The sequence below is a fragment of the Aquarana catesbeiana genome, linkage group LG09, assembly GCF_042186555.1.
Source record: "Aquarana catesbeiana isolate 2022-GZ linkage group LG09, ASM4218655v1, whole genome shotgun sequence".
Classification (NCBI taxonomy): domain Eukaryota; kingdom Metazoa; phylum Chordata; class Amphibia; order Anura; family Ranidae; genus Aquarana; species Aquarana catesbeiana.
This window is the reverse complement of record NC_133332.1, coordinates 60,297,284-60,323,919: the sequence shown is the minus strand read 5'-3', so window position 1 is coordinate 60,323,919 and position 26,636 is coordinate 60,297,284. Positions and strand designations below refer to the sequence as shown.

The window sequence follows — 26,636 nt, the reverse complement described above, 5'->3', positions numbered from 1 at the left end:
GAGCTTCGAGCGCAGTGCTCTGCGCCCTGAGCCCTGAGCCCTGAGCCCACCCTTTTTTGAAGCCTATTAGAGCCTTTGGCTGTAATCACATGCTTCAAAAAAGAAAAACCTCGTCTGGAATCCATGCATTCGGCGCCCTGCATGTAGATCGGGGGGCCGGACGCATGGACAGGGGGGCAGCGCCCAAGCGCCCCTAATGAACGAGCCGCCACTGGTAGCAATGTAACACCACACAGATAATCCACATAGGGTGGCCCAGCAGAAATGAGGAACCTTCACTCAGGGACGGAGATCCGGGCAGACAGGGCTAAGTCCAGAACAGGGCAAGGATCCGGGTAAACAGGGCTATGTATAGAACAGGGCAGAGATTCAGGCAAACAGAAGCAAGTGCAGAACAGGGCAGGGATCCAGGCAGACAAGGCTAAATCCAGAAGTGAGCAGAGATCCAGGCAGACAGGGGTAATTGAAAACAGGGCAGAGATCCGGGCAGAGAAGGGCAGGGCCAGTAGCAGAAGCAGGGGGCTGTAGGGGTCTGGCTGCAGCCCAGAGCCTCACACAAAACAGCAGCAGAGACAATATGGAACTATATGTCCCAGTAGTCCCAGGGTCCAGATAGTAGCACATCATCCATACCAATCCATCAGACTCAGCAGTTCTAAGCACCCTCCAGGCACCTTCCCGTGGGACACCCAGATACCAGTTCTCCTTTGTCCATCACTGGGGAAAGCTCAGAAAAAGACTTCCACTTTATCACGGCATAGGAAAATTATATTGTACTTTGAATCTGCTGATTTGCTGTGTATGACCCTGGCCTGGCTAATAATTGTGATTCCAGAACCGCCCTTTGTTATCTGCTGATCTTCTGTGTATGACCTGGCCTGGCTAACGTGTTTGATTTTGGTACTTCTCTTTGGCTGTATATATTATCTGTTGTCTGTGGGTTTCTGTCAGTTAGTTGAGCACTATTTGTATTTGGGGTGTTTACTTGTTTACTACTTATCTTTAATAAACTTTATATTATTCAGCTTACATGCGTTTTGGTTTCCTCTTTGCAGTCCACACAATCTGATCACACCTGTTCATGACATCACCTTACCTCTTTGACAAGTCAAATGTTTTGGCTTTGCCATCCTCTTCTGTACTGGAGACAATGGCCACCACAGTGGTGTATTTTGGTTTTGTGTTGCCCTAGGCAAGACTAAAATTGGCACCCTCCATCTAAATTTTTCCCAGCCCTTTCTTCTCAAGTGGCTATTTGGGGTCTCTGATGGTTATGTGGGGTCTCTGGTGGCTGTGTGGGGTCTCTAGTAGCTGTGTGGGGTCTCTGTTCGCTATGCAGGGCAGAAGACAGGGGTGAGCGAGGCTGAGGACAGGGGTGAGTGGGGCTGAGACATGGTCAGGTGGGCAGAGAACAGGGTTCAGCAGGGCAGAGGAAGGGGTCATTGCTGGCAGGATTCTCAACAGTGCTGCTCCTCCCCAACTGCACACAGCCGAGTTTGGAATATTTTACAGACACAGCCTGCTTGCTGCCTTTCTAATCTGAGGATTTCATAGATCAGAACTGCAAACAGCAAGTTGCACAATCTGCAGAATGTCTTTACAAGAATCTCAGCTGTGTGCAGCGTAGGTCGGAGGAGCCCTGCTGCATGTCCTGTGTGAGACTGAGTGCAGTCCGAGGATGGGTGAGGAGCTTACTGACCCGGGAACAGCATCCATGGGAGGGGGGAGAGGTGCACCACCCTCTAGTTCCAGGCATCCTCAACACTGCTTGCTGAGTGTAAAATATGTATGGGAGGAGGGCAGGAATGCAGGCAGGCAGGACACTCCTGTGTAGCCAGCCACACTTCCAGTTGGCTTTGTTGATGTCCAGCACGCTTGCTGGGGGTTGGCAACTCCCGCTGAGTAAATGGAAACCCAAGTGACAGGGAGGCCACACGGGTCCCCTTGAGCATGGGCGGGGTCGCCATTGTGACCCCTGACGCTACGGCCATGCTCATAGTGCCCCTTCTGCCTGGGGGCTACCCTCCACTCCTGAAAAATGGCTCTTAAGGCAAACGCCTTAATTGCCTTGCGGTAGGTATGCTCCTGGGCCACTATGGTCAACAAAAAAGGTTGCTTCAGGACTGTGAAGCAATCATAGCTCTACTGAGTTTAAAAAATGCAAGGAGGAATCCTGTCCTATGACTTTGATAGGTCATGTGACAGGCCTCTCCTTCTAACCTTAGCGGACTTTATATCATTATACAGAGAACACTCCATAGTACACCACAGAATTCACACATGCTCTGCATTCTATATCAAAAATCTAAATCAAATGTCAACTTTAGACACAGAGTGGAATAATCACTATGATGTCCTGGGGAAAGTAGCTCCTTTGCTCTGTTTAAAAATAGGACTTTTAAAGACTAATATGTCTTTGTATACAAAAGAGTTTGAGTTCCAGCCCAGCATCCGTTGGAGAAACTTTTCAAAGGATAGTTGTAGGTTAGTAAGGGATAGGGAAACTCAGAATATTGGAGACCTGTTGTGATAAAGTTTAGTATTTTAATATGAAATGCATTATTAAATATTGTATGTATTAATCATTATTTAATGCCTAAATTACAAATTTGTTTCAGCTTCTTAATATGTTCCCAACCTTAATGAGCCGTGTCCCTGGCCCCCACCAAAAAATGTTCTATTATTTTGAAAAGATTGAAGAGTTTCTACAGGATAGGGTGGAACATCATAAGGAAACACTGGATGTGAACTGCTCTCGTGACTTCATAGATTGCTTTCTCATTAAAATGAAAGAGGTGAGTTTGTTTTCATTTTTTGGTCTAGAGTCTGACCTCTTTTCGAATGCAATTGATATTTTAAAAGATGATTTAGCTTTTACTGGATGGTTTGTAAGAAATACAAAAGTGCCACATTATATAAACTGTAATGTATACATACAGTGGCTCTGTTGCACATTTTAAGGACATTTGAAGCTGTAAAATATACTTCTGCTTATTGTGTTAGCATTATAGTAAAAGCTGCATGATTAGTCCAGTGCCTCTGCCAAATGGCAGCTGTCCAAACTCCTGGAAAGAGGTGAAAGAGAAGGAGAAACTTCTTTCAACTCTGATGCTCCACAAATATGCAGACGAAAATCATAAAATAGTATGTTTCATAGTGGGAGAATCATTTATTATTAGTGGGGACTGGATAGTAAAAAGAGATATTTACTAAATTTATGTTGATTGCAGTAGCTGTATGTTGTGTTTGGCTGCTAACATTTTTATGAAAATATTTTTCAGGAAAAGAACAACCCAAAAACAGAATTCCATAATGAAAACTTACGAGGAACAGTAAATGACCTGTTCTTTGCTGGGACTGAGACAACAAGTATGACCCTGAGATATGGCTTCCTGATTCTACTCAAATACCCTGAGATACAAGGTAACACCATCTGTTTCTACCACAACCATAAGGATGACTGCCACTCTGAGATATTTTTGGTACACTCCCATCCCATCCGACCTGCCTGATCAACAAGGGCCTGTGTTGATGGGCTTTTCTTTGCTTCAAATGTTTTTTTTTAATTCCTATGGGTGTGCAAAACTCACTGGAAGCAGGTCGGAAGGAGGTACTGGAAGCAGGAAACTCACTGGAAGCAGGTCGGAAGGAACACCTGGTCGATTTTATGGAACAATGGCTGTTAGATACCCTTGGCAAAGAGGGATTTATTTCTATGTTCGCAGTGGAATGAGCGTATTGGATTCCAACTAAACCCCCAAGACCAGGCACTCCACTCAGGTCTTTCAGCCTTAAAATGCTTAAATTTAGAGACAGAGATCTTATTCTGACCAAAGCTTGCTGAAGGGAATATAGAATATGATGGCGCCAAAATATTATTTTTTCCTGACTTCTCTGGTGAGGTGCAAAGGCAAAGAGCAAAATTTGTGGATGTCAATCGTCGCTTACAAGACCTGTAGGCCTCTTACGCTATTGTTGTACCTGGCCAGGCTTGGAATGGTTGACAGCGACATGCACACATCTTTGAATCACCTGGAGCAGCGAATTCCTAGTTGGAGCACAACTAACATCATCTCTGGCATCGCTCCACTTAAGAGCTATTTAATATGAATTTTCTTTTGTTGCTTCCTGATGCCCTTCTATTATCCTACTGTCAGAAACCATGAATCAGACTGAGACAGAAGTACAGTTAAATCTCACTTTTTTAATAATAATAAAAAAAGGTAAACATAATAAACGTAGTCAAAACATAGCCAGAGTTCAGGAACCGGAACAGATAGTCAGACAAGCCAAAACGTCAGAAAGCCAGAGATGAGCATAGTAGAACAGCAAGCAGGATCTGGAGCCAGAAGGAATGTCAGCCAAGCAAGTCTTTAACAGGAACACTGGAGAACGTCTCTAGAGATGTGACCAAGGAGAAGGCAGAGATCATCTGGGCTTGGCGGCTTAAGTAGGCAGGACTGACAAGCAGGATATCATCAACAGGTGAGTCACTGTGGAGAGATAGGAGCTGACAATTAGCTGACAGCTGAGTGGCCAGCTCAGAGAAGGAAGGGCTGAGCCCAACCCTGACACCTACTAAGGCGACTTGAGGAATGCATGTCCAACCGACATGTGAATGGCAGTTGCTCAGCTCTGTGTTTTCATATGGTGTTACCTACACCTTGGCCACTGGCAGGCCCTCAGGTGTATGTTCTACAGGGACAGAAGTTTGTTGTTTGAATGTTTTGCCTCTTTCTACCTCCAGCAGAGTTCTTCTGATAATAGATGCCTAGTTGTCTCACGATGCTTCTACTGTAACTGACACCTTTATAAACTTTGGTTCCAACAGAGCCGCCCCACTTACTGACTCTAGGAAACTCCATCCCTTGACCCCCTCCTCGACAGGGGTCAGACGTTGATGTCATGACACCATGGTCTCTGAGACGATGGGCTGCTTTTGCAGCAATTCACGCTGTCTTATCACAATTTGACAAGGCTCAGTATGCAGCAGAACTCCCAAACAGGGGAAAATGTTCTAACCCGTATGGCGAACCCCATTGAAGTCTATGGGAGCTGAACAGGGAAAATCAAAAGTGCCCATTTTGAAGGCCTATATGCAAGTGATTGGCCAAAAAAAGGGGTATGGGGGTCTGGGTACTGCCCTGGGGAAAGCCATTGACAGCTGATAACTCACCGGTTGTTAAGAAAGCAAGCTTTCCTGGCCCCACTCCTTAACAACCAGCTTACACTAAGCCCTGGTTGGGCAAAGCTTTGCCCAATCAGGGCGCAGAATGTACTGTGCAGCACTCAGTGCATTGGGCGAACACCCGGCGAACACCCTGGAAATTCGGGTGTTCGGGGAACGGGCAAACGGCAAATGTTCAGCTCAAACTCATGCTCAGGCTGAACCATTCGCCCATCCCTAATCACAATGTTTAATTGCTTACCATGTCTAATTGCTTACTATGTCTAATTCGCATGATAGTCTCCTGGAATTTACGGGGTCTGAGCGACTCAAAAAGTAGACTGTTCTTACCACTTTACTACATTATAAACTGCCTATAGCTTGTTAAGAGGAGACCCATATGGTGGGGAATGGTAATGTTCTTTTTCTTAAAGCTACATTTAGCTCACAATGCCATGCAATATAATCCACCTACGCTAGGGGAGTGAGTGTGCTGATCATCTCAACTGCCACATTCTCCTGTAGCCAATGCTTGCAGGATCCTGAGGGCAGCTATATTTTTATGATATGTGCTTTGGAACATATGCATTTTATATTGACAAATGTCTATTTACCTCCACCATACTCTGACAATGTTTTGAAACAGCTGGTCAGGTTTAAATCTCAGCATCTGGCACTCCTTGTTTTGGTGGTGGGAGACTTTAATAATGTACTAAACTTTAGATTACAACTGGCCGCGAAGCCATGGGATGCTGACTGAGACAAGATTTGCAAAACGACTGAAGGAGCTTGGTCTGATGGACATCTGGACAATAAACCATCCCAATCTCAAGGAATTCTCTTGTTGCTCTAGTACTTAAAAATTGTAGAATGGCAGTACGTGTAAAGCCTGGTCTGGCCAATCCAATGGACAGACAAAGAAAGCCTAGTGCTCAGAGGCACAGCATAACCCCTCAGAATTTTGACGACAGACCCGGAGAGTATTTAAAAAAATATATTTTATTGAAAAAGTAATTTTATATTGTAATGAAACAGTAGAAACATTAAAATCAATATCAGTACAAAAATGCAAACATAGCAGTAGCTGCCCTCTTAAATTGTGATGGGCTGGTACACATAGCTGTTAAGAATGACGCCTGACATGTTTCAGACTCATACGTCCTTCTTCATAGGCTCTATGTCATCTAAAGCATACATGTTCTATAATGTAAACACATTTAAGCATTAGTACAATGATACAATCACATTAGAGATCGTTTTTAAACTGGAATTGGGTAACCATCTACACAGTAAACATGGCAAAGGAAAATATACTCACATGCCTGAGCTGTTCACTACTGAATACAGAGGGGGAACGGCGGTGTGGATAAAGCCTGCACAGTTGGTACCTTGCGGTGCGGAACTAAGGATGTGTGGCTGGTGTAATGAGCCAAGGGCATGGGAAAGCAGGGGCTAGGCAACCCCACAGTGACTGCAAGAACTCCCACTGATTGGATTAACTACTCCAGTCAGCATAAGGTCGGCCAGTAGGTACAAAAGTTGAACTTATGGCTTCCCGTCTATATGAAGACAAAAAGACAGAAGGATAATGGTGAAAGTAATGATCTTAGTCAGGGACTAGTGGTATATACAAAGTATAAGAGTAAAAAAGTTAAATCAAAATCAAAGCTCACTATATAAGGGAGTATGCACAGGTCGGTGGGTCCCAGCAGCAAGGACCAGCAATGTGAGTGCCGCTGCTGGCCGGAAGTTTAAATAGCCAGTAAGGCTATTGCAGACAGCTGAGAACAGGTTGCACTAAGCACCCGACTCAGCTGTGGCCGATGAGGCAGAGTGTTGTGCTAAAGGTGGCTGCAACCATCTGCCTTAGATTCCCTGGCAGAGCAGCACGAGCCACGGGCCCGCCCACAGGTGGTTGCAGAGCCGTGTCCCATGTCACCCCACCACCATCGTGCGTGTAGCCCGCCCCTCTGCGCTCCAAGCTGGAACGCAAACAGGAAGGAGAGCAGCCCCAAGGCTGGGCTCCAAAGGGCAAAGGGACCCCGAGCCACCGCCAGGCAGGTGGGGATCGGCAGTCTCCCGCGCGCTGGGCAAAGTAGGACGCCCAACCCGAACACCCCATGCACAAAAATATAGGCGCTTGGAGGGATGGAAAATATGCATGTATGGAGATTTAACAATCCGGCATATGCCCACCAGGAGGAAGAGAGTGTGCCACCCAGTGGTAGAGAGCGATCATCTCAGGCTTGGGAGTCAATAGGATAGTACATCACCATTTGGTTCTGAAGAAACATCCAGAACAACAAAAAGAGCAATTAATAATGTACAGAAATACAGCACTATACATGGCTCAATCAGATACAGAGAAAATAGAAAAAAATAAGAAGCCAAATTAGACATATAATGGGCACATAATGTAAAATGTGTTAATAGAACTGTACTGGTATAATGGGACACACAAGAGAATGTAGGGATTCAGGTGCACAAAAAACCACCTCTAATAAAAATTAAAGGTCCATTTCGCAGACCACTGATTGAAAGCCCTCCAGAAAGGGCTTGAAATGAAAAGCCTCATTGAGGGCTGGAGGTGCGGTGGCATTCACGTGGAATATCCACCTCGGTTCACTCTGTAAGAGTGCTTTGTTAGAGTCACCCCCTCTGGGGCTGGTGGGAATGTGGTCCAAAGCCAAAAAACGCACTTTGGGAGTGCAGTCAGCATGCACTATACGGTAGTGTCGGCCAATGGGGAGATCCGGATCCTTTTTGTTGATACCGCACCGCTCTGCCAGGGAACTCTGAGGCAGATGGTTGCAGCCACCTTTGGTGCAGCACTCTGCCTCATCGGCCACAGCTGAGTCGGGGGCTTAGTGCAACCTATTCTCAGCTGTCTGCAATAGCCTTACTGGCTATTTAAACTTCCGGCCAGTAGCGGCACTCACATTGCTGGTACTTGCTGCTGGGACCCACCAACCTGTGCATACTCCCTTACATGGTGAGCTTTGATTTTGATTTCACTTTTTTACTCTTATACTTTGTATATACCACTAGTCTCTGACTAAGATCATTACACTCACCATTATCCTTCTGTCTTTTTGTTTTCATATAGACAATAAGCCATAAGTTCAACTTTTGTACCTGCTGGCCGACCTTATGCAGACGGGAGTAGTTACTCCAATCAGCAGGAGTTCTTGCAGTCACTGTGGGATTGCCTAGCCCCTGCTTTCCCATGCCCTTGGCTCATTACCCCAGCCACACATCCTTAGTTCCGCACCGCAAGGTACCAACTGTGCAGGCTATATCCACACCGCCGTTCCCCCTCTGTATTCAGTAGTGAACAGCTCAGGCATGTGAGTATATTTTCCTTTGCCATGTTTACTGTGTAGATGGTTACTCAATCCCAGTTTAAAAACAATCTTTAATGTGATTGTATCATTGTACTAATGCTTAAATATGTTTACATTATAGAAAATGTATGCTTTAGGCCTCATGCACACGAAATGCCGGTGCAAACTCTGCTGAACACATGTTTATAAAAGCTGAAACCGGCGTTTAGAAATGCCCGTTTAGCCGCGTTTTCATGCCGCATTTGGCCGCGTTTAGCTGCGTTTTACCGTGTTTGCGTCTAGAAGCGTCTGCAGAGCCGAGAATAACATTTTGTGACCCAAAATTGGGGCCCCGTATCTCGGGGCCACTTGGCGCTTGGAACCCCAAATTTGGATATGTTATAGTGTGTTACCGTGTTAGCACACCAAATTTGGGGTTCCTAGCACCAAGTGGCCCCGAGATACGGGGCCCCAAAGTCGGGTCGCAAAATGTCAAGCACTTCTGCAGCAGAGAATGACATTTTCTGACTTGAATTTAGGGCCCTATATCTTGAGGCCACTTGGTGCTAGGAATCCTATGTTTGGATATGTTATAGTTTCAGTCCAACTGTGTTAGCACACCAAATTTGGAGTTCCTAGCACCAACTGGCCCCAAATTTGGGTCACAAAATGTTATTCTCTGCTGCAGAAAAGTGCTTGACATTTTGCGACCCGAATTTGGAAATCACAGCTGAAGTGTTGGCAATGGGGCAGAGTAACAGAGTGCATTGCTCACCTCCACCTCCAGATATGGAAGCAGAGCTCTTATGGCAGATGCAGCAAGTGCTGACTGACCTTGACGATCCTGTTTCTGCACGGGACACTCTTGGATGGGGGAATGCATCTATTCAGCACCCAGATGAGGATACGGAAGATGGAGCAGTCGGCTCATCTCTCCAGCCACAGATTACAGAATGTATGGACTTAATGGACTTTTCATCAGAGGATGTTATAGATTATGCATCACCTGCTCAAGTGCTGACACTGGGCCCAAGTGTCATCAGCACGTGCCCTGGATTTTCAGCCATTTCAAAGACTAGGGATTTAATTGACTTTTCTGTAGAGGAGGAACCACCTAGCGAACCCCCAGCAGAAGTACTGGCAGCAGTACAGAGTACTGCAAACCCTGGCTTTACACCCGCGGCAGTTTCGGAGGCCCGAGGTGAGAAGGTGATGGTTCCTCTTCCCCAGTGGATTTCAGAGATGCAGGGAGGGGAATCAGCCATCCCCCCTCCCCAACAAGGGTTCGTGCACCTAGGAGACAATACTGGAGAAAGGGCGTTCCAGCAGCAGATGGCCCCACAGAATGATGACACCAACCCAGCTAAAGCGCTGGCAACCAAACAGAGGGTCCAAGACCTCTGCCCCACACCTGCGGCAGTTCTGGAGGCCCAGGGTGAGGAGGTGGCAGTCACTCCCGAGCAGCAGATCAGGATCCAAGGAGAGGATGCAGTCGGCACCTCACAACTGCAGCTTGATCTGGTGTTGGTGGATGGACCTGCGTTCTCCACTAACAGAAACCCAGCAAAGGTGTGGGTTGAAGTGGAAGGAAAATGATCAATGGTTTTCAAAAAACATTTTGAAAACCATTCCACTTCAACAACACTTGGGACTTTGCTGCATGTTTTTGGAATAACCGATTAATATGCCCGTTTTGGGAAAATGTCCAGAAAGTAGAGTCTGAAGTTACTGATGTACAAATTGAGAACCGACTTGGGGCGCTTCTGTTACATTTACAGGTAACTCCAATACCTAGGAGTCGCCACAAGAAATCACTCTTAGTTCATTAATTCAATGTGACCAGGGTATGTATATCTCAAAAGTGGAAATACACACCTCAATTGGACAATGGTTCTCTGTGATCAATTAAATTCAACTGATGGAGGAACTTACAGCTGCTATAAAAAAGGAGCAGCATCAGAAAATATGGTTTTATTGCTTTGCAATTCACCCAGGACTATTTCTCTTATCTTGCTCATTGACTTCTGCATTTCACAACAAACGGTGACCTGGTGATTTTCTTTCCCAGTAATCTTTCATGCGGGAGTGAAGAAGTGACCACATTTACCCTCGTACTTACCCTTCCTCTTTTCCCACCCCCCTTTTTTTCCTCCCAGCAGGCTCTGTTTTTCCCACAATCCATAGCAGCTCAGTTTCCTCCACCTCTCTGTGATCCTGGGTGGTGGGTAGGCGTACTTGGACTCTGTCTGACAGAGCAGTGGTGTGGACCAGAGCAGCAGTATACAGGGGTATACTAGGTTCAAAGTGAACTCCATACACTGCTGCTCTCCTTTGGCAACTTCTATTCATAGTACTAGTCTTTAGTAGTTTACTGACTATATTAACATAATTCCTGCTACCTGCCCTTGATTTAGACAATATTTATGGATCAATTACACCATTGTACTAATTGACATAGCCGGGTGTCACTCACTAGGGTGTCCCGCCATATTTTTAGATGGGGTCCCATGAATGATAATTATGCCCACAATGATTGGTGATAACTGAAGTGGTGTGTGGAAGTTACACAGCAAAGGCTCCTAGTAAAAAGCTCTAAGATGACCCTCTATGGATTTGTGTATGTATACAGAATGCTGCAGAAGATTACATAGTAGTCATATTAGGGTGAAAATTGGTGAATTTCCTTGCTTTAGCATTATTGCTTTGTTTACTAAACCCACTGAACTATTTTACTTTTTACCTGGAGCTGCTTAGAAATTCATCCCTTATCTTTCAACAAATGCATGGTAGCAATTTATTTTTCTAAGAAAAACTGCCTATAGCATTGTTTAAACACAATTCCTAAGCTTGTGTGACAGGGGAGAGTGACTCCTATTGAGTCTGCTTTAAAATGCAGCAGAATAGCTTAACTTGGGAAAAACATTATAAATTTAAAATATGAAAATCTATTGTGTGACATCACCTTTGGGGCTCATTCATGTTAGTAGGCTTTGCTACATGTGACAAAACACACACAAATGATTTCCAATGTATGAATATCACTGATATATATAGGAATAAATACAGATGTAGCAAAACCTTAAATTTTTTACTTTCTTCTCTTTTTGTGTTCTTCAGAGAGGATCCATAAAGAGATTGACAATGTAATAGGCAGCGATCGCTGTTCCTCTGTGGAGGACAAGAGTAAGATGCCATATACAGATGCCGTTATTCATGAGATGCAGAGATTTGCCGATATTGTACCAGCAGGAGTACCCCATGCAGCCAGCAAGGACACCACTTTTAGAGGATATCACATTCCAAAGGTGCTCTTCTCAGAGTTTCAAAATGGTTTGAGATGTCTCTGTGTTTTGCCTGTCTATCTAGTATGTCATTCCATCAGACCTAAGTCTGATAGTGAATATTTGTGAAGTGTCTCCTTTAGAATGATAGGTAAGGAGGTACATTATCTTCCTACCTTCACAAGGGTCATTCCAGTGCCAGCACTCACTGTGGCACTTAGCCAGCACTAACAATAGTGCATACAAAACTGTTATCCTTTTCTTTCTTGCATACTAAAGTGTATTTGTAATAGTAATGCCTCTGCACACAACAGGCACTAGTTATTGCCTCCTTGCTATTAAGAAACTATGGGGTGTATAATAATAGGGGGCACTGTGAACTTAGTAGATTGTACTAAATTTTGTGCATAAACAGATAAAGTGCATGGTGCTTAGCTAAATAATTAATGATTAATTAATGATTTAGTGCTAAAATAATAGTGATTTTAAAGATTTCATCAAAACCAATATTTCATCAAAAAACAAAAGTCCATAAATCTTTTGTGATGCAACTTCATTCTTTACACCATCACCAATGGCAAACTTCATGAGAAAACATCGGGTGGATGTGAGTGTAATTCCTACTCACCAGACCACCATGACCTCTTAAACTAAAAAGAAGGTCAGATGGGGCTTTTTTAAATGTGGATCTGTGATCTTGCTGGTATATCAGAGGAGATGTGGCTGAAATCTTGCTAATACTCCACCGTAGTAGCAATTAGAAAAATAGGATGCGCCTTGACCTACGTTTCGTCTTCACAACGTCATCAGGAAGCAGAAGAGGACGCTTCCTGATGACATTGTGAAGACGAAACGTATGTCGAGGCGTATCCCACTTACGTTACTTTCGGCCAATTCCGGTTTCTGTCTCATCACGGCGGTGGAACACACGCCAAAATACAGCGCGAGCGGGATGTCTACCTGGTGACAGATGCTTTATACCTCCAGTGCGGAGGAAAGGCATCTACCAATGTAAGCGGCCATTTGACTCATGTTTTTAAAATATTTTTAAATTAAACTGCATCACGCTATAGTACTGTTTTTTCATTTTTCTAATTGCTACTGTGGTGGAGTATTAGCAAGATTCCAGCCACATCTCCTTTGATATACCAACAAGATCACAGATCCACATTTAAAAAAGCCCCATCATCTGATATTCTTTTTAATTAAAGAGGTCATGGTGGTCTGGTGAGTAGGAATTTCACTCACATCCACCCAGTGTTTTCTCATAAAGTTTGCCATTGGTGATGGTGTAAAGATTGAAGTTGCATTACAAAAGATTTATGGACTTTTGTTTTTTTGATGAAATATTTGTTTTTTGATGAAATATTGGTTTTGATTAAATATATAAAATCACTGTTATTTTAGCACTAAATCATTAATTAATCACTATTATTATTTAGCTAAGCACCATGCACTTTTTCTGTAAATGCACAAAATTTAGTACAATCTACTAAGTTCACAGCGCCCCCTATTATTATACACCCCATATCAGACAAAGCTAGCACTATTGCACTTTGAGGGGCACAGCTTATATATATTTATAATTTTCTAGAACTAGCTCACTTAGTAATTCCATAGCACGAAGTTCTTCTATTTTTCACTATTAAGAAACTAGCCAGTTTTTGCAAGTTCTTTTGAAATTAGCATCTTCATTTGAAAATATTGAGCTGCGTTTAACCACCCTAAGGTTGCCCATAGTCCAATTAGAGTCACAGAGTTTTATTCCAAACATAAATAGAATCCCATTTATGTGTGGAATAATTTTGTTTTGGGGACTCATACATTTCGGTTTGGTATTTTAAATTCCCAGATTCAAATATAGCCTTCTACCCTTATACTACCCAAGTAGATCATGGTAATCCCTTGGTGCTTGGAAGCTGCTTACCAAACATACACATGTTTACTATACTATACTATGGATAATGTACACATAATATTTACAAAAGAATCTGAGTAATAAATTGTCACAGAACATTAGCTCAAGGTTTAAGCACCACCAATCAACCATTTTAAACGTAGTCATTAGAGGGCAGTGGGACAAGCAGGGTTCAATTCTTTCAGGGGCAAGAAATCTTAATGAGTGCTGCACAGGAACCACAGTCCTGTAATGTGAGCTCCTGCAACCAGGTAGGTTTCTCTATTGACATTGTTTATCTTAGCGGAAGGGAGTAATAGTATATAAGGGCAAACTGGTTGTAGTATCATTCCTTGCAAAGCTAGCATCTTATAAGGGAAAGGAATGTACTTCATCCTTATTAGGAAAAGAATGCCACAAGGGAAGGGATTTCCGTACCTTCAACCCATGAGAGGATAGAACTTCTGTCTTCCAGGTTTTGGTTGTCACTGGTTAGGAATACTATGGAGGGAATTCTTCCAATGGCAACACTTGATCTCATGAAAACTGCCTAAGCCCTGGTTCACATTGATGCTACTTTGAAATCGCACTACTTCACTTGAAGTAGTGCGATTTTAAAGTAGCAAGGTCAGCACGATTTCAGGTGCTACTTGATAGACATCTGTGTGGCTTCATGCACAGATGTCTATTGAAGTCACACCTAAAATCAGCAAAAGTAGTGCAGGAACTATTGGTGCGGTTCCACAAAATTGGTGTTGCACCGATTGGAACAGTGCCATTGCCTCCAATAGGCTGCGACTTATCATGCAATTTGATCTCTCAAATCGCATGACAAATCGCTCCAATGTGAACCTAGGCTAAGAGAGGATTTCTCTTAATATGGAAAGATCTTGACTCACTTTTTGCTGTGTCTCAAGGTAGAATTTTAGGGGAAATCTGCCAATGGGATCCAGACAAACATTTGACAGAGATATTAACCATTCCTTGCTCCAAAAAAAGTTTTGGCTTTAGATAAAGTTTAAATGTAGAATCTGCACTGAATCTTACCAGGTAACTAAAACCATCAAAACTGGGAATACCAAACATGCACAATGTAGGCCACAGGAGCATTTGAAAAAAGGGACATTTTTTTTGTAGGTTAAATGCTAAGTTTACCTTTTCTAGAATATTGTCTGGGCAGTAAAGGAGCCCCAGTGGGTAATAAAAAACTGTGCAGCTTTGTAAAATTTTCATTAATTTTATTGTCATCCTGTAGCCCATTTAGGCCACCCGGGAGGCCTGGCCGAAAACTCCCAGTGACAATAAACTTCCTGAAGGTTCTACAGAGTTGCACAGTTTTTCTACTGGGGCCCTTTGACTTCATATGCTATTTTCTGGAAAAGATGAACTTAGCCTTTAAAGCTGTTCTCCAGGTTTCCTATGAATTTAAATAGTTTGTTTGGATCAAGCTGGTCCAAATGAACTATTTCCTTCACTAAGTGCTGCACTGGCTCTGAGCACTGTATGTACTGTATATAGCTTCGGCTACATACAGTACACAGTGCTGGGTTTCGGCTGTGAGACAGGGACATCTTGTCGCACATCCGGAAAACACCAGACACTCATAGGTAGCTTTGTACTCTGTATTCTTTCAGTGGGTTCTCCCTTACTGCAAGGGTAAAATGCTCATTAAGTCTAGGGGTTGAATTCCCACATTCCTTGCAACCAGTCCATCACAGTCTCCTCTGTAGCTGCCACAGTTGCATGCTCGCACCCCATCATAAACAACGCAGAGTTAACCTTGCATTGTAAGTAATAAAGCAGAGGTTCCATTCACATACTAGAGCTTTAGGGGAGAGGTAGACAGCACTTGAACTGGCCACCATGTAAGTAACACTGCATATCCTGCAACCCCCCCAGACTTTACAAGCATTTAACCCTTGGAGTGTGGAGGGGCCCCACTGCAAGTTATTTTTCCTGTTGAACCCAGAGTTAGACTTTAAGGTCATTTATTTTCTTCTGCTAACGTCATATCCAAAACTATAGTCGGCATTCATTCCAGGCCTTATAACACTCCCTTCATTTTAAGGCTTCCTTAATGCTTGCCTATATCTGTTTCCAGTTAACTAATTTAATTTACTTTTTAAAACATTTTAGGGAACTTTGGTTTTTCCAGTCTTAACTTCTGTCTTGAAGGATCCCAAACACTTCAAAAACCCTGATAAATTTGATCCTGGACATTTCCTAAATAAGGATGGCACTTTTAAGAAAAGTGATGCCTTCATGCCCTTTTCTGCAGGTACTATGTTTTAGTTACTTACGAGTATAGCTAATAATTTTCAAATATGCAGTCGAATTTTAATTTAAACCATGGTGTTTCAGAACATTAGCTTATTACACAAATCTAACAAATCAGGATTAGGGATAAGCTTGTATTCGTAATTAGCTGTTCTGTGCCAGTGAGCTGTGGGCGGGAGATTCCCTACCCTTCAGCTGCATGTATACAAAAGGGCGGAGATGTTTGTGACATCATTGGCCTAATATGGCCATGTGCCCAATTTATTAATTCAATGATGTCAAGTCCCCGTCCATTTTTGTATATCAGATGTACAGTGAGGAAACATCCGCCCACAGCTCATTGACCCATAAATAACTGCTAACTTCTAATTATGACTGATGTCAAGCTCATTACTAATCAGGATAAAGTTTTTATTTTCAAAAAGTGACTGTATTTTTTAGTGTCCAGTGAAAATGAAACTTCAACCAAAAAGTTCTTGTGGAACTAAATAAGGAACAAGCTGAACTGCCCTGGGTTTGGTTTGAGCAGAGTTCTGTGAATCTGCCAAATTAAAAATGTTTATCTGTGCTATTAGGCATAGGGTATCAAAAATGGCATGTAGAGCGGGGAGGGTCTGGTGCAGATTTTAAGGGGGGTGGGTCTCCATTAAAAAAAAAAGTATGAAATCCCTCTAAAAATCAATGCCAGGCCCTTAATCCATGCGATCTGACTGGCCAGGAAGGGGGGGGGGCATGCAGCCCCCCACTCCTGAACCCTACTAGCCCTCCCAGCAAAGTGCCTTGGCCCCATGCTGATGAGGACTACAAACTCTTCCCCAAAACCCTGGCAGGTGGGAGTGGGGGGTCTGTGAGAAGGAGGCTTATTGGAATCTGGAAGCCCCCTTTAACAATTTAGGGACCCCCAGATATCTCTCCAACCACAGGAATGAGTATGGGTTACATAGTACTCATGCACAAAAAAAATATGTTTCCTGAAAATAAAGATACCCAAATGTTTAACAAGTCATTTATTTAGAAAAAAAAAATCCCCCAAAAACTGCAATTTGTAAATCTATCATTAATCCCAATGCTCGCCACTCTTTGGCTCACTAAAAAAAATGACTACCTGGCACACAGGTAGCCACAACCAATCCTGATGCTAGACATAGCTGAATGACAGCTATAAAAGGGAAGGGGCAGGCAAAGTGATGACATCACTGTCCAAATATGGTCAAGTATCTATTTTTAGGCAATAATGTAACCACTCCAATCCCCACCTATTTGCTTCCGTGGTTGGGGATTCCCATCCATGTAAATGAATGAGCAGGGTGATGTTGATGTTTTGTAAGGACGCAGCAGGTTCAAACACCCACTGCCTCTTTAACAACCATTGACAGCCAGAAGCTGTCAAGTTTGTCCATGCTGAACATCCAAAATGCTCGAACAGCCAAGGTTTGGTCCAAACGTAAGTAACATTGAGCTCATCCCTAAACTAAGCTTTTCTATTCTCTTTGGCCAAGGAAGCTGCAATTTTAGCATCAGTTTAATCCTCAGTTGCAAGGGTGCTTCACATTTGATTTGTTATGACACCAGCCATTTGATGGCTTGACAGTTCAATTGAGAGCACAACTGTATCAATCACGGAATGCCTTGCATGTTACTGTTTGGGGAAACCATTAAATTAATGTTTGAATAAAAAAATGATTTTCATCTCACTGATGACAGTATGGTAAAGTAAAAGAAAAATGATTTTATTTATTTTCTTCATTTTCCCAAAAATTTTGACAAAAAACTACAACTTCAGAAAACTCTCCATGCTTCTTACTAAATACAGGCGGTCCCCTAGTTACAAACATCTGACTTACAAAACTGCTCCTACTTACAAACGGAGGGAGACAACAGAAAGTGAGAGGAAATCTACCCCTAGGAAGGGAAATTGACTCCTGAAAGAGTTATCATGGGAAAAAGATGTCTCCACTGAAACTTTATCACCAATCCTTGTTTCCACAACAACCCAAAAGGGGGGGTGATTTGGGGGGGTGTTGTATTGTCCTGCCATTTTAGGGCCTCAGGAAATAAGATAGGCCTTCAGTAAATCAAGATTGATCAATTTTCAAATATATATACTATAGTATGTAGAGTCTCTATAACACAGAGTAAATAGGATACACTGATTTGGGTTATTTTTGTTACCAAAGAATAGTAGCAGACTACATTTTGGTCCAAATTTATGAAGAAAGATCAATTTTTTTGTTTCAACATTTTTCAGTATTTTTTGTCTATATAGCAAAAAATAAAAAATCCAGTGGTTATTAAATACCACCAAAAGAAAGCGCTATTTGTGTGAAAAAAAAAACTCATTTGGGTACAGTGTTGCATGACCAAACAATTGCCAGTTAAAGTAGCACAGAGCTGAATAGTAAAACATGCCCTGATCATAAAGGAGGTAAAACCTTCCGGAGGTCAAATAGTTGGATACATAACACATATTGTATACAAAATGACTTCAAGGCATATGCAGTATCTCACAAAAGTGAGTACACCCCTCACATTTTTGTAAGTATTTTATTATATCTTTTCATGTGACAACACTAAAGAAATGAGACTTTGCTACAATGTAAAATAGTGAGTGTACCGCTTGTATAACAGTGTAAATTTTCTGTCCCCTCAAAATAACTCAACACACAGCCATTAATGTCTAAACCGCTGGCAACAAAAGTAAGTATACCACTAAGTGAAAATGTCCAAATTGGGCCCAAAGTGTCAATATTTTGTGTGGCCACCATTATTTTCCAGCACTGCCTTAACCCTCTTGGGCATGGAGTTCACCAGATCTTCACAGGTTTCCACTGGAGTCCTCTTCCACTCCTCCATGACAACATCACGGAGCTGGTGGATGTTAGAGACCTTGAGAACCTCCACCTTCCGTTTGAGGATGCCCCACAGATGCTCAATAGGGTTTAGGTCTGGAGACATGCATGGCCAGTCCATCACCTTTACCCTTGGCTTCTTTAGCAAAGCAGTGGTCATCTTGGGGATGTGTTTGGGGTCATTATCATGTTGGAAAACTGCCCACTGGCACAGTCTCCGAAGGGAGGGGATCATGCTCTACTTCAGTATGTCACAGTACATGTTGGCATTCATGGTTCCCTCAATGAACTGTAGCTCCCCAGTGCCTGCAGCACTCATGCAGCCCCAGACCACGATACTCCCATCACTTGACTGTAGGCAAGACACACTTGTCTTTGTACTCCTCACCTGGTTGCCGCCACACAGGCTTGACACCATCTGAACACTAAGAGGCTTACCCCCCACCCCTTAAACCTCTGCAGCAATGCTAGCAGCACTAATACATCCATTTCCCAAAGACAACCTCTGGATATGACGTTGAGCACATGCACTCAACTTCTTTGGTCGACCATGGCGAGTGGAACCTGTCCCATTAAACCGCTGTATGATCTTGGCCCCCTTGCTGCAGCTCAGTTTCAGGGTTTTGGCAATCTTCTTATAGCCTAGGCCATCTTTATGTAGAGCAACAATTCTTTTTTTCAGATCCTCAGAGAGTTCTTTGCCATGAGGTGCCATGTTGAACTTCCAGTAACCAGTGTGAGAGAGTGAGAGGGATAACACCAAATTTAACACACCTGCTGCCCATTCACACCTGAGACCTTGTAACACTAACTAGTCACATGACACCAGGGAATGAAAATGGCTAATTGGGCCCAATTTGAACATTTTCAGTTAGGGGTGTGCTCACTTTTGTTGCCAGCGGTTTAGACATTAATGGCTGTGTGTTGAGTTATTTTGAGGGGACAGCAAATTTACACTGTTATACAAGCTGTACACTCACTACTTTACATTGTAGCAAAGTGTCATTTCTTCAGTGTTGTCATATGAAAAGATATAATAAAGTATTTACAAAAATGTGAGGGGTGTACTCACTTTTGTGAGATACTGTATAAACATTATACCCAGCTTGACCATTTTAACATGTTACAAACTATACAAAAGTACATACATGGTATGCACATAGTAAAGTTCCCATCTACATTTGTCCCACCCCTTCCTGTTCATTGACACCCGCCACCATCCGATCCAATCCTATCAGCCAAAAACAGATAGATGGGGGATCTTTTCCCCATCTGTCTGCTGGATCGGATGGCAGTTGGATGGAAATGGACAGGAGGTTTGTTTCCATCCAACTCCCCAATAGAGGACAGATCTCCCCGCCGAGCAGGTGGATCTGCCCACGTGAAAGGGCTCTTATTATTGTTTTTATTTTATGTTATTTTTATGTACAGGTACAATTTTATTTTTTAATTTTATATTATTTATTTAATATATATTTTTTTACATTTGTTTTTTTGTTTTTTGTTTTTTTTGGGGGGGGTGGCTTTGGAAAGACACCAGGGTTTTAAACATACCTCTAATGTCTTTTTTTTGTTACATAGAAAGGGACTGAAGACAGTCCCTTTCTCTGCTGCCTGAGCTGCACTATGGATGAATGAGATAGGAGTCTGTATAGAGGCTCCTATTCATTCATAATATGAAATATAGTAAATAGTGTTTACTATATTTCTTTTACAAACTGACAAATAGTAAACACAGTTTACTATGTGTCAGTGATTAATGAATACAGTAGTGATCAGTACTGTGATTGCTGTCTGTATTCTTTCTGGAAAGGAAGTGGCTGCAGCCGGCGGGAGGGGAGGACGGAGAGCCACCCAGCAGCTTCAGGTAAGGGGGTGCCCAGCACTCACTAGGGGGGGTGAAGAGGGTCCCGGATCCCTCTGTTGCTGCCCTGTAGCTCCCAAAGTTGGCAGAAGGGCAGGGGAGGGAAGCTGACAGCTGCAGGAGATCGGGTTTGCAAGGGGGGGGGGATAAGTGCAGCGGGGTGAAGTGGCAGAGAGAGGGAGCCTGTAAATGGAATTCTAGCTGGTCCGCAGGCTTTGCTCTCTCCTGCTGGTTCCAGTGACCCCTACTCTGTTTCTTAGGCTTCAGTGTGTCCTTTTGCAAGTAAGTTACCAGGCCTCTGCGATGACAAGGGTCCTCCCCTTCTCGGCTCAACTTCCCCCATTAACAGGCATGACAGCTCCAGGACCATTTTGGTCCTATTTTACTTCTAGAGTACATGGCAGGTCCCACTCAGGCTATTAGGCCTAATAGATAGTTCAGTTCAGCAGCACCTCCCCAGGACTGAGCCTGTGAGGAAGAGAGAGATCACAAGGCCTGCCCCAAATATTTATATGTTCCCCCCAGTATATACCAGTGGCCTGAACCTACTGGTTCTTTGTTATATAACATCCTCGTTATGAAATCTCATATTTCCAGTGGTACCATTGCCACTTACTGGCAGCAGTGAGAAATCACTAGACATTTGCAAAACGAAAAAATTTGTTTCGTTTTGATTCGTTATTTACATACATTTGTTTAGTTAAATTTGTTTCATTCATTTAATTCGTGTTCGGAATTCATTTTGTTTATTCATTTTCAAATCTATTCAAATTTTTCTAACTCGAATTCGGATAGATTCAAAAAGTTTTTGAATCAATTTCGAATAGTTTTCGAATTTGAATAGTTTTCCAATTTCCAAAGAGAATAAAATAGAATAGAGGAATAGAATAGAAAAACATTTTTTTTTTCTATCCTATCTGTTTATTTTCTATTCTATTTTATTCTCTTTGGAAATTTGAAAACTATCCAAATTTAAAAAGTATTAGAAAACGATTCGAAAACTATTAGAATCCTAATTTTTTTTTCATTATTTCGGATTCGTTTCAATTCAGTACTATTTTAATTCGGAAATTTGGATACATCCGAATCTCGGAAAAACAAAAATTCGTTTGAATTTTAATTTGGAACTAAACGAACCGCACATGTCTAGAAATCACAACCATGAAGATATGTGTGGGTAGGGGCAAGTGGCGCTACCTATATGGGTACGTATCTGTTATGTATTAGCTATATAGCTCAAAATTAATTATGTGCTCTCCTAGTAGTGAATAAGTGTGCTTGGGCAAACCCGTGTAATAAAGTGTATATATGCCCAATGGGATAATTATCCCGTAACAAGAAAACCAGTTTACCACCAAAGTGTATATGTATATACAAATGTGACAGAAAATATCATCAGTACCATTAATTGTAAATAATAAATAAATATGACTGCACACAACTCTCTCCTATTCTATAAAGGATTAACCTTATTTTACAATTCGTTCTTATACTTCCTACAGTGGCTAATATAGAGTCTTTTATCCGTCCACATCCAGTGCCATCCACTGGTTACATATTGCCACTAAATATCCATTGTACACAATTAACGTGACCAACCAATATATATATATATATATATATATACATTTTTCGTTATTTCGGATTAGTTTCAATTCGGTACTATTTTAATTGGGAAATTCGCATACACCTAAGTCTCGGAAAAATTCTAATTTGTCCGAATTTTAATTCGGAACTAAACAAACAGCACATGTCTAGAAATCACAACCATACTGGGCTTAGGGAAAGACCATGTGAAGTATCATACAAATCAGCCTGGGCCGACTGTCACCCCAGCCAAAAACTAAATTTAGCCGAAAGCCCCTGTTTATAGCAGGGTGACTACACTTACTGGGATCTGTTTGGCATGGGCTTCATTGTTTATTTACTTCCCATACCAAAAGTCCTTTTCTCCTGGATGCACAGGTACATTTGCTGTCTTATAAGAACTTTTACAGATGTGGCAAAAATACCTGCAAATATTGCAAATTCAGTCTTTGGTGATGGGGGGGAAATTACCCCATTAAAGATTATATGAATTGTGGCACATCGAATGTTGTTTACAACATTTTTTGTACTGTATGTACTTTACAATATGTGGGTTGCACTAGTTGGCCCCTGAGGCCTAGAACAGGGGGACATTACACTGCACCTACTAATTACAATGTGAGTTTTCCATGGTATCTTGTCATTTTAAAGATATTCATGAGAAATAAGGCGGGTTTAATACCTACCCCAAAAAAGACATACCCGTACATCTGCTAGTTGAAGGGGTTATTCCAGGATGATGCCTGCAGCTACAGGCATTATCCAGATATTTTTCTTTTCAGTCGGCGATTCCCTAAAATATAAAAGCCATCCTAACCGCTTTTATGGGATAGGTCACTTCTGGTTTCAGTGTTCTGTTTACAAGCTATTGCTAGCTTGTACAAGCATCGAATCAGACCGATCTTGGTCTGATCTGATGCTGTTAAGATCAGAGGAGACATCTGGGCCCTAATAGATCCCAGATGTCTCAGTAAAGGGGACCTGTCACCACTGATGGTTGTCACAACGGATGTTTACATTCCTTGTGACAGCAATAAAAGTGTAAAAAAATAAAGAGACACAGTGTAAAAATAAAAAAATCAAATAAATAATACATTTTTTTTTTTTAAGCAAGAGTAATAATTCCTAGCGCTAGACTTCCTTTGTAACTGGTAACCTGTAATTTTTTTTTAAAGCGGCTCCTATGGGCATTTTTAAGTAATGTACTTTGTCGCCATTCCATGAGCGTGTGCAATTGTAATGTGTTTCATGTTAGGTACCTATTTAATCAACATAATATCATCGTTTTTATTGTACCAAAAAAATGTTTCCAACAAATTTGCATTTAAAAAACTGCTGCGCAAATCTCATGTGACATTAAAAATTGCAACACTCACAATTTTATTCTCTAGGGCCTCTGCTTAAAAACATATATAATATTTTGGGGTTTTAAGTACTTTTCTAGCAAAAAAAATATGATTTTTACAGAGAAGTGTCAGAATAGGCTTGGGAAGCAAAACCTGTGAGGGGAGGTGATTGCTACAGGAAGTTGTTAGAGTGTGAGGCATATGGAATAAAGCATATTACTGTTTAAATACATTAACAGTAAAAAAGCAACATCAGCTCATATTGGCCACATAAAGGATGATGAAGGGAAGATTATTACAAATGACAAGGAGAAGGCGACTATACTGAATGCTTTCTTCTCAGTTTTTACATGGGAAAAGGAGGGGTATAACAACCACAACTGTATTGTTAGGAACACATCACGGGATGTGCTCTTGTGGCTTACAGAAGCCAGGGTCCAGAAAAGACTAGAAAAGCTTAACAGAAATAAATCACCAGGACCGGGTGGTTTACACCCGAGAGTCCTCAAAGAACTCAGTCAAGTCATAGCCGGACCTCTATTCCTAATCTTTATAAACAGCATACTGATAGGAATGGTACCTGCTGATTGGAGAAAAAGCCCACGTGGTACGGAAATTCAAAAAAAGAGTAGAGACGTATACCAGGAAACTACAGGTCAGTCAGTCTAATGTTGATAGTATGTAAACAATTGGAGGGGATAATAAGGTATTATATTCAAGAATTTGCTGATGGAAACGGTATCATTAGCAGTAATCGACGTGGTTTTACGAAGGGTCGTTCCTGCCAGACCAGTGTGTTAACATTCTTTGAGGATGTGAGCTGCCATCTAGATAACAGAAGACCTGTGGATGTGGTGTACCTGGATTTTGCTAAAGCATTCAATACAGTTCCCCACAAATGCTTAATCTACAATCTGAGGTCTGTAGGCATGGACCATTGAGTTTATTCATGGATAGAAAACTGGTTACGGGGACGTGTCCAAAGGGTGGTGATAAATAACATGCACTCAGACTGCTCTGGAGTGGTAAGTGGTGTACCCCAAGGCCCTGTCCTGGGACCAATTCTGTTCAATTTGTTCATAAATGGTATAGAGGTCAGCTTAAATAGCTCGATCTCCGTTTTTGCTGACGAGACAAAAATAAGTAGGGAAATACCTTCACAACAGGATATAAAAACTTTACAAGAAGACCTGAATAAAATAATGGGCTGGACAACTACATGGCAATTGAGGTTTAATGCTAAAAAATGTAATGCGCTTGGGGCCTTAAAATATAAATGCAAATTACTAACTAGGGGGGGAACCTCTGGGGGAATCCAGGATGAAGAAAGATCCTAGTAGAAGGTCCTAGTAGAAGACAGACTGAGCAATAGCATGCAATGTCAAGCAGCAGCAAGCAAAGCCAGCAGAATATTGACATGCATAAAAATAGAATTTACTCCTGAGATAAACCTATAATCCTGCCACTTTATAAAACTTTGGTTCGGTCACATCTGGAGTATTCTGTCCAGTTCTGATCACCAATCCTCAGGAAGGATGTGCTGGAACTAGAAAAAGAGAAGGACAACATTATTAAGGGGACTGGAGGACTTCAATTACGAGGAATGGCTACAAGCACTAAACGTATTCTTCCCAGGGAAGAGATGCTTGAGAGGAGACACGATGGGGTAAACAAATACCTCAATAGTGATCCCAGGGTAGGAAGAAAACTATACAGTTTTAGGGAATGTAAGAAGCCACAGGGCCACACAGTGAGACTGGAAGAGAAGCAGTTTAACCTTAACCACTTTACGACTGCCTGCTACACATATACTGTGCCAGGGCGGCCGCTCTGTGCCAGATCACGTACTGGCTGTGCAGCGATTGGCTGCAGCATGAACCAATCAGCAGGTGCCAGCCGCTAACTGGTCGCCAGCACCCGACGATTGGCTTTGGTAATTACCAAAGATTGCCCTGTGTATGTAAACATACACAGGGCTCTCTTCTGACAGCAGCAATGTGCTATTTTTTCTCCCTGCAAAGCAGGAAGTAAAAAACAGCACACGGGGCGTGGCCTGGACGGAGACCGAGATGGCAGCATAAGCCAAGAGCTCCTGCGATCCGGGGACAGATCTTAGCTTGAAGGGGAGCCCACACCCTGAATTCAGCATGAGCAGATCCACCCGGAGTTCCTCATCGTCTCGGATCACATTAGATCCAGGTACGCAGCTGAGCAGAAACATCCCTGACATATTTCGCACACAAAGACTGTCACACGCGGCCTCACAGGCCCAGGCTCCGGCCTCTCCTACTGAGCTATCTGACATGCAGACCATGAGTTCTGTCACTCCCACAACCGATGCCGGACGAGCACACATGCTAAACCTGTTCGACCTGGAAAAAGTAGCATCGGACATTAAAAGCACGGTGACGGCAGCTATTGCTGACTTAAAGTCGGACATGCAGGCGATCGCACACCGCATTGACACGGTAGAACAAACAACCGTGACTCACGCAGCAGCCATCCGCCAGGTCCAATCTGCCTATGACTCACAACTCTCCCAAATGTTCGAACTCCATAGGCACGTCGAGGACCTCGATAATCGCGGCCGACGCCATAACATAAGAGTAAGGGGGATACCTGAAAGTATTGATCCAAACTCAATACAGCAAACCCTGTGTACTCTATTCAATGACCTAATAGGACGACCAGCAGACTCACCCATAGATATGGAGAGGGCCCACCGTGCTCTACGCCCCCAGCCCAGGGAGAATGAACCACCCAGAGATATTGTGTGTTGTCTGGTTAACTTTCCCCTTAAAGAGGAAATCCTACGGAAAGCCAGGGAAAGAGGCCGAGTAATCTTTAATGGGACCGAAGTAAAGCTTTTTCAGGACTTATCACAGATTACACTACAAAACAGAAGAGCCCTAAGACCTTTATTAGATGCACTACGCGCCAGGAACATCCAGTATCGCTGGAAATTTCCCTTTGCCCTAACTGCGTCCACCAGGGGACGCTCTGCCATTCTCCGCACACCAGAGGACCTGAAGAACTTCTGCGATC

At 42.7% G+C, this 26,636-nt stretch overlaps 1 protein-coding gene across 1 annotated transcript in view; it reads left to right on the top strand.

Moving 5' to 3' along the window:
- The window catches only part of LOC141107708 (cytochrome P450 2G1-like), a 150,199-nt gene that overhangs the window by 99,719 nt on the left and 23,844 nt on the right, over positions 1-26,636 (top strand). The window contains exons 5-8 of the mRNA XM_073598627.1: positions 2,619-2,795; positions 3,282-3,423; positions 11,608-11,795; positions 15,805-15,946. Of these exons, the coding sequence (XP_073454728.1) occupies positions 2,619-2,795; positions 3,282-3,423; positions 11,608-11,795; positions 15,805-15,946 (649 nt within the window). The remainder of the gene's footprint in view (positions 1-2,618; positions 2,796-3,281; positions 3,424-11,607; positions 11,796-15,804; positions 15,947-26,636) is intronic.